Genomic DNA, 15964 nt, shown 5'->3' on the forward strand with positions numbered 1-15964 from the left:
CTTAATGAAGTGCTGAAACTACTTCCTGAACAAGTCCCTGTCAATGTAGCCACTGTTGGACCGTCCATACAAGGCTTGGGGGGGGATGCCCCCCAGTGTGTAGTGGCCGCCGGGGAAACAGTTGGGGTAGATGATAAATGGGGGGCCGTCTTACCCAGCTGCATTGAAGAAGGCCAGTACTGTTATGTGCTCCTTGGTCCCCGGAGCCTGCTGGTACACTTGTTTTGCACCCCGGGAAGCCAGCAGTTTGTGCCTGCTATGGCCTCTACAAAACCCAGACTCATCACAGTTTTAGATTTGTCTGGGTTTCTTCCTCAACCCACTCTCCTCCAAGTGCTTCTTATAAGAAGTGAAGAAGGTGTCCATTGTCAAATCATAGACTTAATTAGACTTAAGAAGGTGTCCACATTTCCCACCACCTCTTCCCCAGTGGTGGAATTGTCTCCCCTGAGTGCCGAAACCTAGAATAAAATAGAATATAAATGGTTGATCCAGGATTAAAATGTTTATTTTGGCATCACCATAAACATCCACATTTACATCACACGCATTGAGAACAGTCAGTCCAGCATTCTACATACACAAACACATGTGTATTTTGTCAGCGTATTTCATCAGCCTCTGTCTGGTGAAGGGTAACCCATGGCTGGCGAGGTACACCATGCACCTTGGTAGATAAGAAAAGAAAACTGTTACTTACAGATGAAATTCACATACAGGTGATAATCTCCGAAAAACAAAAGAAGACTGTTACTCACGCCTCTTGGGAGGAGGGAACGCAACACCCTGCTACACTCAACTCCCCATGGAATGAAAGAGGTATGTGATTGTCGGTGGGGTGTTCCGTTCCCTCCTCCAAGAGGCGTCCGTAACATAATGGGGGCTCATCCGTGATAATTAAACGAACCAGACCCCACTGCTCTGAGCTCTCTGATTGGCGATTGAGGTGTGGTGGTAGGTTGTGAGTTTGGGTGACTTGTTTAGTTTGTGTGTTCAGTAGGCTGCTGTGTACAAAATGGCTGCCTCAGCCGTCTCCAAGTTTATTGAAGCGCCCACTGTTGATCGGTTGGTGGGGTTGCGTAAAGTAGACCTTTGCGCCACAGCTGACCATTATGGACTCTTCGTCCCTGAGAAAGCCCTAAAGGCCGAGCTTTTGGTGCTAGTCAGGGAGGGTTTAGTGAGAAAATTAATTTTCTCGTTGAAAGATGAGAGGGAGGCTTCAGGAGAGTAGACGGGTAGACCTTCTGATGCCAAGTCGGAGGATGGCGCGGAGGAAGGGGTTGCTCGTACTCCCTTTATATTGCCCCAATTCGACACTTTATCTTCTGCTTCGGGTCGTTAGGCTAAAGGTGAGGCTGGCCCATTTGGAAATGGAACAAAAAGATAGTGTTAGACAGATGGAGTTTGATTTAGAAATGAGGAAAATGGAAATAGAAGCCGACAAGGAGGTTAGGATCCGACAACTGGAGCCAGACGCTGACTCCACAACCTGCTCATCATCAAGCCCACTTCGATGTAAGTAAAACATATTGCGTTATTCCCTCCATTTCGGGAGTCGAAAGTTGATTCCTATTTCTCTGCATTTGAACTTATGGCCTGTTTGCATTGTAAATCCAAAAATTGTTTACAGATAGATTATTTCACTTATAATTCACTGTATCACAATTCCAGTGGGTCAGAAGTTTACATAAATTAAGTTGACTGTGCCTTTAAACAGCTTGGAAAATTCCAGAAAATGATGTCATGGCTTTAGAAGCTTCTGATAGGCTAATTGACATCATTTGAGTCAATTGGACGTGTACCTGTGGATGTATTTCAAGGCCTACCTTCAAATCAGTGCCTCTTTGCTTGACATCATGAGAAAATTAAAAGAAATCAGCCAAGATGTCAGAAAAAAAGTGTAGACTGCCAAGTCTGGTTCATCGTTGGGAGCAATTTCCAAACGCCTGAAGATACCACGTTCATCTGTACAAACAATAGTACGCAAGTATAAACACCATGGGACCACGCAGCAGTCATACTGCTAAGGAAGGAGATGCGTCTCTCCTAGAGATGAACATACTTTGATGCGAACGGTGCAAATCAATCCTAGAACAACAGTAAAGGACCTTGTGAAGATGCTGGAGAGTACGAAAGTATCTATATCCACAGTAAAACGCATCCTATGTTGACATAACCTGAAAGGTAGCTCAGCAAGGAAGAGCCACTGCTCCAAAACCGCCATAAAAAAAGCCAGACTATGGTTTGCAACTGCTCAAGGGAACAAAGATCTTGTCTTTTGGATGTCCTCTGGTCTGATGAAACAAAAATAGAACTGTTTGGCCATAATGACCATCGTTATGTTTGGAGGAAAAAGGGAGAGGCTTGCAAGCTGAAGAACACCATCCTAACTGTGAAGCACGGGGGTGGCAGCATCATGTTGTGGGGGTGCTTTGCTGCAGGATGGACTGGTGCACTTCCCAAAATAGATGGCATCATGAGGAGGGGAAAATTACATCTCAAGACATCAGTCAGGAAGTTAAAGCTTGGTTGCAAATGGGTCTTCCAAATGGACAATGACCCCAAGCATACTTCCAATGTTGTGGCAAAATGGCTAATTAAGGACAACAAAGTCAAGGTATTGGAGTGGCCATCACAAAGCCCTGACCTCAATCCTATACAACATTGTGGACAGACCTGAAAAAGCATGCGTGAGCAAGGAGGCCTACAAACTTGACTCACTTACACCTGCTCTGTCAGGAGGAATGGGCCAAAATTCACCCAACTTATTGTGGGAAGCTTGTGGATGGCTACCCGAAAACGTTTGACCCAAGTTAAACAATTTAAAGGCAATGCTACCAAATACTAATTGAGTGTTTGTGAACTTCTGACCCACTGAGAATGTGATGAAGAAAAAAAAGCAGAAATAAATCACTCTACTATTATTCTGGCATTTCACATTCTTACAATAAAGTAACTGACCTAAGACCGGGAATCTTTACTAGGATTAAATGTCAGGAATTGTGGAAAAACTGAGTTCAAATGTATTTGGCTAAGGTGTATGTAAACTTCCAACTTCAACTGTAGTTAAAACAACTGTGTTTGGGGCTTATGCCTGAAGCTTATAGGCAGCGCTTCAGGAACCACAAAAAAAACCTCTACTTCTCCGACGACCCTAAGCCTTTGCACGAAATCCGTGAATGTTTTTGCTGTCACGATTTGCTGTCACGAAAAGGGTAACGTGATTGTGGACTGCCCATTTAAAAAATAATAATACACTGCAACAGTCCCTGTCACCATCCCCTAAATTAAAAAGCGTGGTTTTAGTCCGGTCTTTGGCTCGTCCATTGGACCCAGTTATTGATTCAGCATTTGGGAAACCGGATCCTATCTGTGCTTCATTTATCTCTGCCGATTGTGTTCCCTTAACTGAAGAACAAGCAGATCAAAAGCCCATACAATCTTACGAGACACCGGGGCGGCGCAGTCAGTAATCGTTACTGATGCTTTACCCTGGTCCCCTGAAAAGTATTGTGTCTTCAATGTCATATTACAGGGGATAGAGACAAAAAACGTACCTGTACCATGACACTGGGTCCACTTAGTGTCAGACTTGGTGTCAGGACGTTTCTGTGTTGGTGTAGTGTCTACACTGCCAGTAAAAGGAGTCACATTGCTACTAGGGTACGATATCGCTGGTGGAAACGTCACTCCTGTGTTGTTATAAGTAGTAGACAACCCAGAAATCAAAACTGCAGATGATAAATTGGTTCAAGCATTTCCCCATGTTTTTCGTTCTTGTGTGTTAACTTCTTGCGTCGAGCCATCCCGGATCCGGGATCGTGAATACAGCCTCAAGCTCATTACCATAACGCAACGTTAACTATTCATGAAAATCGCAAATGAAATGAAATTAATATGCTAGCTCTCAAGCTTAGCCTTTTGTTAACAACACTGTCATCTCAGATTTTCAAAATATGCTTCTCAACCATAGCAAAACAAGCATTTGTGTAACAGTATTGATAGCTAGCGTAGCATTTAGCGTTAGCATCAGCAGGCAACATTTTCACAAAAACCAGAAAATCATTCAAATAAAATCATTTACCTTTGAAGAACTTCAGATGTTTTCAATGAGGAGACTCTCAGTTAGATAGCAAATGCTCAGTTTTTCCTGAAAGATTATTTGTTTAGGAGAAATCGCTCCGTTTGGTGCGTCACGTTTGGCTACCAAAAAAACCCGAAACATCAGTCATCAAAACGCCGAACTTTTTTCCAAATTAACTCCATAATATCGACTGAAACATGGTAAACATTGTTTAGAATCAATCCTCAAGGTGTTTTTCACATATCTCTTCATGATATATCGTTTGTTGAAAGCCTCCTCTCTCCTCTCAATCACTGGATGACTGCGTGCAGCTTGTAGATTACGCACCAATTTAGACAAAGGACACCGTGCGGACCCCTGGTAAATGTAGCCTCTTATGGCCAATCTTCCAATGATATGCCTACAAATACGTCACAATGCTGCAGACACCTTGGAGAAACGATAGAAAGGGCAGGCTCATTCCCGGGGCATTCACAGCCATATAAGGAGACAATGGAAAACAGAGCCTCAAAAATTCTGCCCATTTCCTGGTTGAAGTTTCATCTTGGTTTCGCCTGTAGCATGAGTTCTGTGGCACTCACAGATAATATTCCGACAGCAGGTGCTGTCACTCACCCAAACGGGAACCGTTTGAACGAGTGATAATTGATTGTGTCGGTCCGTTGCCGAAAACCAGGTCAGGTAACCAGTTCTTACTAACAATAATGTGCAGTGCTACTCAACACCCAGAGGCTATCCCTCTCCGTACTATAGCGGCTAAGACTGTGGTGAAGGCACTAGTGAAGTTCTTCTCGACGTTTTGACTCCCTAAAGTAATCCAAACTGATCAGGGAACCAACTTTATGTCAAAACAGTTCTCAAATGTGTTAAAGACACTGTGTATTTCCCATCAGGTCTCCAGTCCGTATCATCGTATCAAGTTTTGAAGGAGAATATCCTATCTCCTAAACCCAGTAGCTCCCCTAAGAATGTGTTTGATTATGTCAGTAAGATGCGGGAGAGACTGCACGCCGCATGTGTGTTAGCCCTGTCTCCTCTCCTCCTCCTCAAAAACGCATGAAGTTACATTATGACATTATGAAGTTACATTGGCCGTTCTTTTGCAACAGGGGATCAAGTTTTAGTTTTGTGGCCAATCCCTGGCTCATCTCTGTCGGCACGTTTTTCTGGGCCATATCTTGTGGAAAAGATCTGTGACACCAATTATGTGATAAAGACCCCAGATCGTAGGTGTTATTCCCGTGTGTGTCATGTTAACATGCTGAAAGCATTTGTTCGTAATTTTTCAGACAGCTCCTCAGGTAAACCGTCTCCAGTGTGGCTGCGGTGGTGCTGAAGCCTGGCTGGGACCTAGAGGAGGATAAGGAGGACGGGTTGGAGTTACGCCATACGTTACAGCAATGTGAACACTTATGTAATTCGGAGATGCTGAAAAAGTTACCCTCTCAAATGGATCATTTGGATAATGATCAAACTAATGATCTTATCCTATTGATAAATAGTTCTCTCAATGTGTTTCAGGACGTTCCAAGTCGCACGTCTATCTTAGAACATGACGTGGATGTGGGGAACACTGCCCCTATACGTCAGCATCTGTACCGGGTTAACGCTAAGAAAAGGGAGGTAATAAAAAGTGAGGTAGCTTATTTATTACTGAATGACATGGTAAAACCCAATAACAGCTCCTGGAGTTCCCCGTGTATTCTTGTTCCTAAACCTGACAGTACGCCCCGCTTATGTACGGACTATTGTCGCGTAAATGTTGTTACAAAGTCTGATTCTTTTCCTCTACATCGCTAAGATGACTGCATTGATAGAATTGGCTCTGCTGCTTGCGTTAGAAAGTTAAATTTGCTAAAAAGTTATTGGCAGGTGCGTCTGACCTCTCGAGCTTCTGACATCTCTGCTTTCGTTATGCCTGATAACTGATGCCCTTTAGAATGTGTAATGCACCTGTCACTTTTCAGCTTCTAGTTAACATTGTGTTTGCGGATGTGCCAAATTGCACTGCTTACCTTGACGATGTGGTGATTCATTCGTCTACTTGGTCTAATCTCGCCACCTTGAAAAGTGTGTTTCAGCGGTGAAATGTAACACCCAATCAAAATCTTGCCGCTGGGTGCGAGTGGACAATCCATTTATGTACTACAAAATTCTCCAGACTTCCAAGGGAGGCGTGACCACGACATGATTGTGGACGTATGGCAACGCAAGACTAGTCTAGGCCTAGCCTATATTCTGACTCTTCATTTTCTGCTGTCTAATAGATAGAGTTATGGAACAAATATTGAGATTCATCCCCCTTTTTCCAGCTTCTGTTTAAAGACGTGGAATCAGTATTTCACTCATTCAAATTTTGACGTAGACAGTGTGGAAACAGAGGATTATAAACATTTAGAGTAGAGCATTTAAACTTTGAAGTGGCACTCACCCCTTTTAAAAAGTGTTTTACTTTAATTGAGTCTATTAGAGATAGCAGCGGCGTATTTAACTAGCCTAAATAAAATTCCACTCTGGGAAAAGTGCTTAGGTTATTCAGAATTAGTCTTGTCATTAGGTGTTAGGAAACTTCTACATTTCAACTGATGTCTCCCTCTTTCTCTGCATCCCTTAGTTAGTCTAAGTCAAATGTGTGTTGCACAATGTTAAATAACTGCACAAGTGCAGTTTTGTTCTTTTTTTAATTTTGTGGTGTTAGTTATTCATGTTTGTCCTCTACACTATACAAGGGGTTTTATAATGAGTATGACACTGGAAAGGACAGCTATGGGATGCAGATGAGGAAGAGTGGTAAAGAGAGGGGACGGGGGATGAAGAGTGACAGATACAGCACAGATGCAGTCTGACTACATTTAGAAATGTTTTTGTGAACGAGTTTTTGAAAATCTTGTTCACATAAAAAAATCTTTCTCGGCAACATTCCGTTGAAACCAGGAAATTGCCCCACTCTCGTTCCGCTGCTTGCTCTCTGCACCATGTGCTGAGGAGGCTAGCCCATATTTGTCTCCTTTCTCTTGTTCTGTCTTCCTCTCGCTCTCGCTAGCGGGATGGCTCTGTCTCTGGTGGGGGAGTGTGTGTGTGTCTGTTTCTCGCTTCTCTCCTTCTCTTGTCTTCCACTGAGACTAGCAGGATGGCTCTAGTGGCGAGGGGAGTGTGGTGTGTCTGTCACCATGAGGATCAGCACTGGCCAGCTGCCTGGTAGCAATACCAATAAAGCACCACAGGATCCTTCCCCCCCGTGTGTGTGTTCTCTTAGAGATGCCAGCTTCGTGTGTTTGTGTTTTACTGAAACGTCCCCCTGGTGAGGAGCAATGGATTCACTGTGCAGCTTCTCACATTCAGCATCGAACCACACACTACTCAATATTTATCACACAGCTCAATATGTTACCACACCCCTAGTATATGGCTTTTTCACACCATTTTTTTGCATTACTCAATATTTGTTCCATAACTCTATCTATTACGCCCTTTGCTCAATTGACTGGTATTTTTGCTTCAATTGATAGAATCAAGTATTTTTATGCTGCTCAACTCAATAGCATAGTCATTAAACACATTTTTTGAAGGTGTAGGGTTGGGATAGCATATTGGGAAAGCATATTTTCTTCAATTCAGACAGATTCTGTGCTCTAATAGCATCAAAACGAAGTAAATAGCCGATTATGACAGCAGTATAACTGGCCCCTCTCAATGCTCCATTGTTGTGTGCATATGAGTGAAAGGTTTGTTATTGCATGAAATTGGATTATAACTCAGATCATTGATCCAAGAAGGGATTCATTGTAGCACAAGATATTACAGCAATATCTTCTAGTGCTATACTGGCCCTGACCATACCCGAACAGGTTGTCTGTCAATGGACTTGAGTTGTTGTTTTTCCCCAGACCACAAAAGTGGTCCCTGATGTGTTTTTCTATTCGAGTTAAAATGACACAAAAACACACACAGATACACTCGCTACAATCTTCAGTTCAGTGTGTCAGTCAAGACTAGTGCTAGGAAGGTTGTGTAGTGCTGGGTTTGGTCTGATTGACGCAGCCTTGATTACAGTCACCGGATTACAATCATCACTCATACTCACATTCTCCTGACCTCAGTGCACCCTGTCTGACCTCAGTGCACCCTGTCTGACCTCAGTGCACCCTGTCTGGCCTCAGTGCACCCTGTCTGCACATAGGCTTGTCTATCAGGTTTCAGGTAAGACCCAAATGCAGACTGTGTTGAAGTAACAATGTTTATTACAGCAACAGGGGCAGGCGGACGACAGGTCAAGGCAGGCAGGGGTCGATAATTCAGAGTAGTGGGCAATGGTACAGGACGGCAGGCAGGCACAGGGTCAGGAGCAGGCAGGCTCAGAGTCCGGACAGACAAGGGTCAAAAACCAGGAGGGCAAGAAACAGAGAGACTGGGGAAAAGCAGGAGCTGAGGCAAAACATTGGTTGACTTTACAAACAGAGAACGCAGGTATAAGTACCCAGGGGATAATGGGGAAGATGGGTGACACCTGGAGGGGGGTGGAGACGAGCACAAGGACAGGTGAAACAGATCAGGATGTGACATCTCTACTACTGACTGACACACTGAACTGAAGATTGTAGCGAGTGTGTATCTGTGTGTGTGTTTGTGTGTGTGTGTGTGTTTTGTTCAGGCAGGTAGATGTAACCTTGCCTGAAACTAAGAAACCTCACCTTCGTTGAACTGTGTGTGATTCAATGTGAATCACTATAATTGACTGGTAAACACTGTGTGGAGCAGGGCCTCTTGTGCTAATGAAGAGACTGCTAGCTAGTGGACAGAAGAGCAGGCAGATACTCCTTTACAGCTGAGGCAGGCTCCCTCCCCTGAAAGTCCTCAATCTTGGTAACGATACCATGATACTTGCTTTTCCATGGCAAATAAGAAAACACAAAGCAGACTTACCTCTATGTTCCTTTAAAAACCTGCTGTATGTAAAATATTGTGTGATATAGCTTGGAAAAATATAAATGTGACACGTGACAGAAGGTGGTGTGTTTGCAACATTATAATGTTTTTTTCTCAGGTAAATAACTCTGCTTCATGTTTTGTTTCCTTGCCACAATATATCCATGTATTGCGATAACCCTATTGGTTAGAGTAGGGCCATGCATGGCCGGCCCCAGGCAATTCCCCCCCCCCTGTTTCAGCCATGATGGAAACACAAACGTCTGAGTCTTTTTAGACCATGCACAGGTTTAAATCCCTCCAGTGGAAATGGCCCACAAGACTCTGGACCCAGTGAGGCCCCAACATCGCTCGCCTATTGCTGTCTCCTACATTAGTAGAATCCTCTCCCTTCTCTGTTTCATTTCTATAAGTCCTCACCCAGGGACCTCCACTCGCCTCCCCAACTTCCCTCCTCACCAATAGTATACCTCTGCGCAGCCTTCGGAAAAAAACTTACGTGAAAATGAGAGTAGCTCCAAGGCAGATTGGGAGTACAGTCAGTACACTTTCTTATTCATTTCTAAGAGTCTTTCATCCAAAGAGAAGTACAGATTGAGAAGCAGTTGTGTAGAAACGCCAGACGAACGGCAGTGTAAGTTATAGCGCGACAAGGAGCAGGTGTGCAGTAAATGTGAATGTAGCCTACTAGTTTTGTTTTTCTGATGAGTACTATTCTTTCCAAGAGCACCAACTCATGTCAGGTTTTGCCCCAACTGCAAGCCAAGAGTCATCAATATAGAGTCATCCGAGCACCAAACCTCTCCCTTAATTTATTTATATTTCTATGTTCCACATCATGGCACCGTTCAGTACTATAACTGCAATGGCAGCTTCACGCTTCAATCTAAACCAGAAATAGCCTAAACGGGTTGTCCTCAAACTGAAGGCATAGAATCAAAGAGCTGTTGCCTCAAGCATTTTCCAGTGGTTCCAGAGCCAGACTAACATGCTGTGCATTCTGGGTAACTCTGGGGCAGAAACAGACAGGTCTTTGTGTCTGTCTCTGAACTCAAACACCACTGGTAATCGGACCAGACACACACGCACACACTTCTCTGCACTTCCTCATCAAAGAGGACATGTAACCAGCTTCTCTCTCGGAGTCTGACAGAGGGTACCATTTTGAGTTTCCGAAGGATTAAAATACAGCGTTGTATTGGGGCACCATCTTAGATATTAAAATAAGATTAAACTTGTCCCACCCAGGGCCCATATGTCAGAAGACACTGATTGAGTCAGGACAGAGGATCCATATGCATTAGCTGGGCCATTGGACCACAGTCCTGGACAGAGGCTGGACAATGAATTGTTCTCTGCAAAGAATGAGGCCTCTGTTTAGGGAAGCTTGACACGCAGTGAGAGGGAGAGAGGCTGGAGAAAGAGAGGGAGGCAGGGATGTGGTTGTGAAGAGAGTGTTCTGTTCTGTCTCTTGTTCTATAGTATTTATACATATACAGGAGCCACGTGCTACGATAGAATGGCAGATAAAGCCTGAGTAGATGCATACGTAAGAACTAAAGGCTGCTGCAGGTAGTAGTTCTCACAGTGTATCTGTAAAACCATAATGGTTCAACCCACATCCTACCAAGATCTGTGCAGACCTACGTTATAGTCTTCATGATGTTCATAACTTCACGCTTTCTCACTGTATCACACAGAAACCTAGTGTGTGGCATCAGGAAGGAGAGGCATCAGCTGACGCGATCTGAGAAAGATGGCATCCTAGCAGTTCCTCGTAGGCTACTCTACCCCTTTGTCTTCCAAATGATAGTTTGAACTACCACCAAGCTATTTGCACTAATAGATTAACTTTCAGTTATAGCCAACAGAAACGCAACCTTCCCCATTACGCACATGCCCCAGAAACGCTCGATAAGGCCTGCAGCATGGAATCGTGCAAGAAAGAGACTTTATCCAATTCTTTTGAAGCTGTATTGGAGAAACACTTCGCACGAGCCTCAATGCCTGCCTGGATGAGCTGAAATCTGGCCTGAATGAATACAAGAAAGACATCAAAGAGCTGTGCGATGACTGTGTTTCTTTGTCCAAGCTCGTGGGAAAATCCGAGGCCACTATTACCAAACACAGAAAATCACTTGAACCCCTAGAACCCATGCTTGAACTTCTAGAATCCAATATATTCGAGATGGAAGATTAAAAGAAGGTTCTCTCCTTGCTCAATTAATCTAGAAGAAGGAATTGAAAAGAACAATGCTATTTCCTACTTAACAGAGTATATCCCCAAATTGTTCCCACTGCTGTCTGGTTCTCCCATAGAACTTAAAGTATGTGCTGTCACCACATAGGCATACCTCGGCCTAACAAGAAGAGGATAATGATAATGAAGCTTCTCCGGTATACTGACGCCGACCACATGGTCAAGGCTTCCAGGGATTAATCACTGGATATTGCGGCCAAGCCGTGCGCTTTGCCCATGACTTCAGTGCGCACAACAGGAGCAGACACCAGTCCTGCTACCCTCTGATGAACAAGGCACGGGAGGCCGGCTACCAAGCCTTCCTCCTCTACCCAGCAACCATCAAGTTGACTCGGGCGACAGAGCAGCTAACCTTCCAGAACATTACCACGGCTGAATGCTTCATTGCATCCTGGGACTCTACTGCAATGAAAATTAATTACTTAAAAATAATACAATGACATTTTCTGGATTTTTGTGTTAGATTCCGTCTCTCACAGTTGAAGTGTACCTATGATAAAAATGACAGACCTCTACATGCTTTGTAAGTAGGAAAACCTGCAAAATCGGCAGTGTATCAAATACTTATTCTCCCCACTGTATATATATATTCCAACTCAAACAAACATTACCAATCTGTTCATAATGGAACAAAGATATACCAGCAGTAGATATTAACTGCAGTACCTTCTGGTCCAGTATCACATTTTCATCAAGAAACCCAAAACACCCACTATAATTTTGCCCATGAGTTATGCGATTCCCAAAAACTTTCCAGATGAACATATGTCTGTATGCTCTGCCCCCAGGGTACTCTTGGCACATTTATTCATATGGTCTGGAAGTGCCCAGAGGTTTTCTCCTTTAGGCATTCTGTGGCTTCATCACTATCAGGCATTTTGTCTAAACCCATCCCATGTCTGCCTAATGTGCTTCTGTTTAATGACGACTCCTCACTGATCATAACATACAGGCAGAGAAAGATTTGGCTTGCCGGCCCAACAGCAGCCAAGACACTCTGCCACATCAGAAATGTATTTACTAATGGACATAGCTCAAGTTGAACTCTCGATCTCTCGATTGCATGTTGCAAAATCAGAGAATATTAACATGTGTACAACAACACTTGGCAGTATGAAATCATTACTTAGGGGGCAGTATTTTGATGTTTGGATGAAAAATGTACTCAAATGAAACTGCCTATTTCTCAGGCCCAGAATCTAGAATATGCATATAATTGTCAGATTACGATAGAAAACACTCTAAAGTTTCCAAAATGGACAAATTATTGTCTGAGTATAACAGAACTGATATTGCAGGTGAAAACCTGAGGAAAATCCAACCAGGAAGTGCTGTTTTTCCTGAAACCTCTCTGTTCCATTGCATGCCTTCCCTCCATTTAAAGGGATATCAACCAGATTCCTTTTCCTATGGCTTCCACATGGTGTGAACAGTCTTTAGACAGTTTCAGGCTTTTATTCTGAAAAATTAGCGAGAAAGATCACATCGTGTCATTGGATGGCTGGGTGCCAGCAGAGTTTTGCATGCATGAGCAGCTTGGAGCAGACATTTTCTCTCTCACTCCTATTGAAAAAGCTACGGTCCGGTTGAAATATTATTGATTATTTATTGTAAAAACAACCTGAGGATTGATTATAAAAAACATTTGACATTTTCTACAAACTTTATAGATAGTATTTGGAATTTGTCTGCCCCGTCGTGACCGCTCGAGCCTGTGGATTTCTGAACATAACGCGCCTTGTCAACAAAAAAAGTTATAAAAACTTGATCACAAAAAAAAGAAACCTAGTGTGACAAGTTGAGTGTAACCGAGGGTAAGATAGTTAGTGCCAGTGAGAGACAAAGAGACTAAAATGTTGCTGTTTCAAAACCAAGCAGGAGTAGGCTTCTGTTGTGTTCTTGCGAAACACATCTGACCCTTGTGGGAGTATAAATGTTGTATGAAGACAAAGATAAGGTTGTCAGCAACTTTGGTGCTATACTAAGAGCTTGATACACAGTTTTACAAAATACCAAAATACTGGTACCGACAGTGATGGGAATGAAAAGAGGAAGCGCTGAGCTGAAAGTGTGTATCTGAATATGCGTGTGTTTGTGTGTTGTGTGTCTCTCTCTTTGTGTGTGTGTGTGTGTGTGTGTGTGTGTGTGTGTGTGTGTGTGTGTGTGTGTGTGTGTGTGTGTGTGTGTGTGTCAAAACAACTTAACCAGGCTGTTTCTGAACCCTCTCAATGTTTCAGCTGACAGTCATGGGGCAGAGGGGAAGCTTTAACTCTAGATGTCAAGTTGTGTTTTAGTCCATTGATCAAGGGTTAGGCTACAACAGGGTTAGGGTTAACCCTAACCCTTATGTGATTTTCCCCCTCGCATTTCCTTGGTGGTATTCAGTGTTATAAAATGGTTAAAAGTAAGTGCTGTTGGGAACCTATATCGATCAAGGATTAGGCTACAGCATTCTGAAGTAGTTTTATGGGTGTTTTTTGTCTTTCCCTGTATGCTTCAGTAATTATATGAATTGATAGTTTAAGCCTTTTTATCTCACATGGCTTTGATATTCAGTCAGTAAATAAATGATTAACACAATGACTTCGGAAGTGTGAATTATTCTCTTTTCTCGTAATGATGAACTTCTCACACACTTAATATTCTCACACAAGGTTTTGCCAAGATGGTTCACTTCAACTCTGTGAGGAACAAGACACTGTAGTTTAGTGAAAGCTATATGAACAAGAGACTGAAAAACTGGCAGCAACAAAAACCCTAACCCCAATGGTTGTTTCTAGTCAGTTGTGGTGTAGATTCTAGTCCCAACCATAGCCCACCCACCTGGTAGGTAAATATCTGATTAGTACCACCATTTTACTAATCTAAAAATATTATTACTTGTCTTACAGGATCAACGTGATAACAATGTGCTGATTCCATAGGAAAATAATAACACTGTGTCAATACCGAAGGATGGAAGATTGGTTCTTCCATCTTTGTGGGGACCAAAAATCCCCAAAAGTCCCAACAAGGAAAATTATCCCATGTGGGGACATTTCCCACGTCCCCATGATGAAAACGGCTATTATAAGCTTAGGGTTAGTGTTACAATTAGGGGTTAGTGGTTAGGTTTATGGTTATAGGTTAGGGTTAAAGTAAAGGCTTATGAAAAATAGGATTTTGAATAGAAATCAATTTTAGGTGCCCATAGGGATAGAAGAACAGGGTGTGTGATGGCCATATTGTGTGTTATGATTATGAGAAATGCAGCATGTACATCTAGGTCAAAGATAATGACCGAGCTACACACAATACAGCACCAGAAAAATAGGTGTTTGGAACACATTTTTTAAATAGCCTTTGTGTCAATGTAGATAAGGTTGAGCTTTCCAGTGGCATTTGGAATATGTCTCATGTCAGTTAGGGGATTGAATGTTACATTGTAATATTGTCTAATCTTGTTGCCAGCCCTATGCAGCTCTCTGTGGATTAGTTTATAAACCCTTATGTAAAGTATACTTATGTACCTTATCTAAAGTGTGACAAAACACTTCCATTGTGTGGTGGGGCTGGGTACTGTGACAGGAAAAATAACAACTTCAATTGTCTCTGTATAATGGATAAATAAAGAGGAATTGTATAGCATTGTGTCTGTCTGACTGAAGGTTCTGTGGTTGTCTCGGGCAGGCGGAACGGAGCAGTGGCGAAGGGAACTCCCGGAACATTCCGGAGTCGATGCATCACGGCAGCTTGGAGAACAACCTCGATCTGGACCTGAGCGGCATCCCAGACTCCCAACGCTACCTCGACTCCTCCCACCGCAGCCTAGACTCCTCCTACCGCTCCCTGCCCCCCGGACTCAACAGCTTGCAGCAGAAGATCCTCAGGGTTTGTTGTTTAATGGTTATAAAGATCTCCTAGAGTTTAGAGTGGTGGGACAGCAACAGGGGGAGGGATGCTGGTTCAAATCCAAAGGCCGATTGGAATATCTTGTGGGGAGTGGCCGGGCCGCAAGAGGGTTCCTGGCATAAGTATCCTAGATGCAATCGCTTGCCATTATACCCTGCCATTATACAACGTGTTTGTGCCTAGCAGGTTTGGCTAAAATAAAATAAAAATTAATTTCTGTGGACTGTAAGGAACATGGTAAAGAACAAGAATGCTCCCAATTAATGCTTTATTGACAACGTTTCGATCCAAAACAAATTTTCATCAGGTTTAACGGACTGAGTGCTCACTTCGCAAAATATACAGATTACACCTAGTATGACCAAGCGTCCGCATGCTTCCCAGCCGAAACAGTTCGAAAGAGTTTGTGTATATATTATGACAACATTTTGTGATGTTTTTCTTCGTTTTGGACCTCTTCAGTAAGTGTTTTTTTGGCTGTTCGGGCACACACATTTTTTTCTCAGAGCAAGCCTTAAGTCGGTAGCTGAAGTCTACTACCCTTCATTGATGACTGGTCAACAGTAGGGATTCTTCAATAAAGTCTTTGTTGTCATTCAACGAGAGACAACTCGTTTTCATGTACATTTTTTCATTGAGAAATACTGCACCAAACATCTTAGTTAGATGTAAAATTGCGTAACTAAGATCACTTCGTCAATGTTTTATTATTTTTTAAATTACATTTCTTTAGTTGTCTTAGATTACTTGACTATTTTGAAGAAGTGTATACTGGCTACAAAATAGACAAACGGTATTATCAA

General features: G+C 42.9%; 1 protein-coding gene across 1 annotated transcript in view; it reads left to right on the forward strand.

The window, feature by feature from the left end:
* LOC112252717 (transmembrane and coiled-coil domain protein 3) overlaps positions 1 to 15964 on the forward strand; it is a 44468-nt gene that overhangs the window by 15777 nt on the left and 12727 nt on the right. Inside the window, exon 2 of the mRNA XM_024424221.2 lies at positions 14940 to 15140. Within this exon, the coding sequence (XP_024279989.1) occupies positions 14940 to 15140 (201 nt within the window). The remainder of the gene's footprint in view (positions 1 to 14939; positions 15141 to 15964) is intronic.

This window comes from Oncorhynchus tshawytscha, linkage group LG06 (genome assembly GCF_018296145.1).
Source record: "Oncorhynchus tshawytscha isolate Ot180627B linkage group LG06, Otsh_v2.0, whole genome shotgun sequence".
Taxonomy (NCBI): Eukaryota; Metazoa; Chordata; class Actinopteri; order Salmoniformes; family Salmonidae; genus Oncorhynchus; species Oncorhynchus tshawytscha.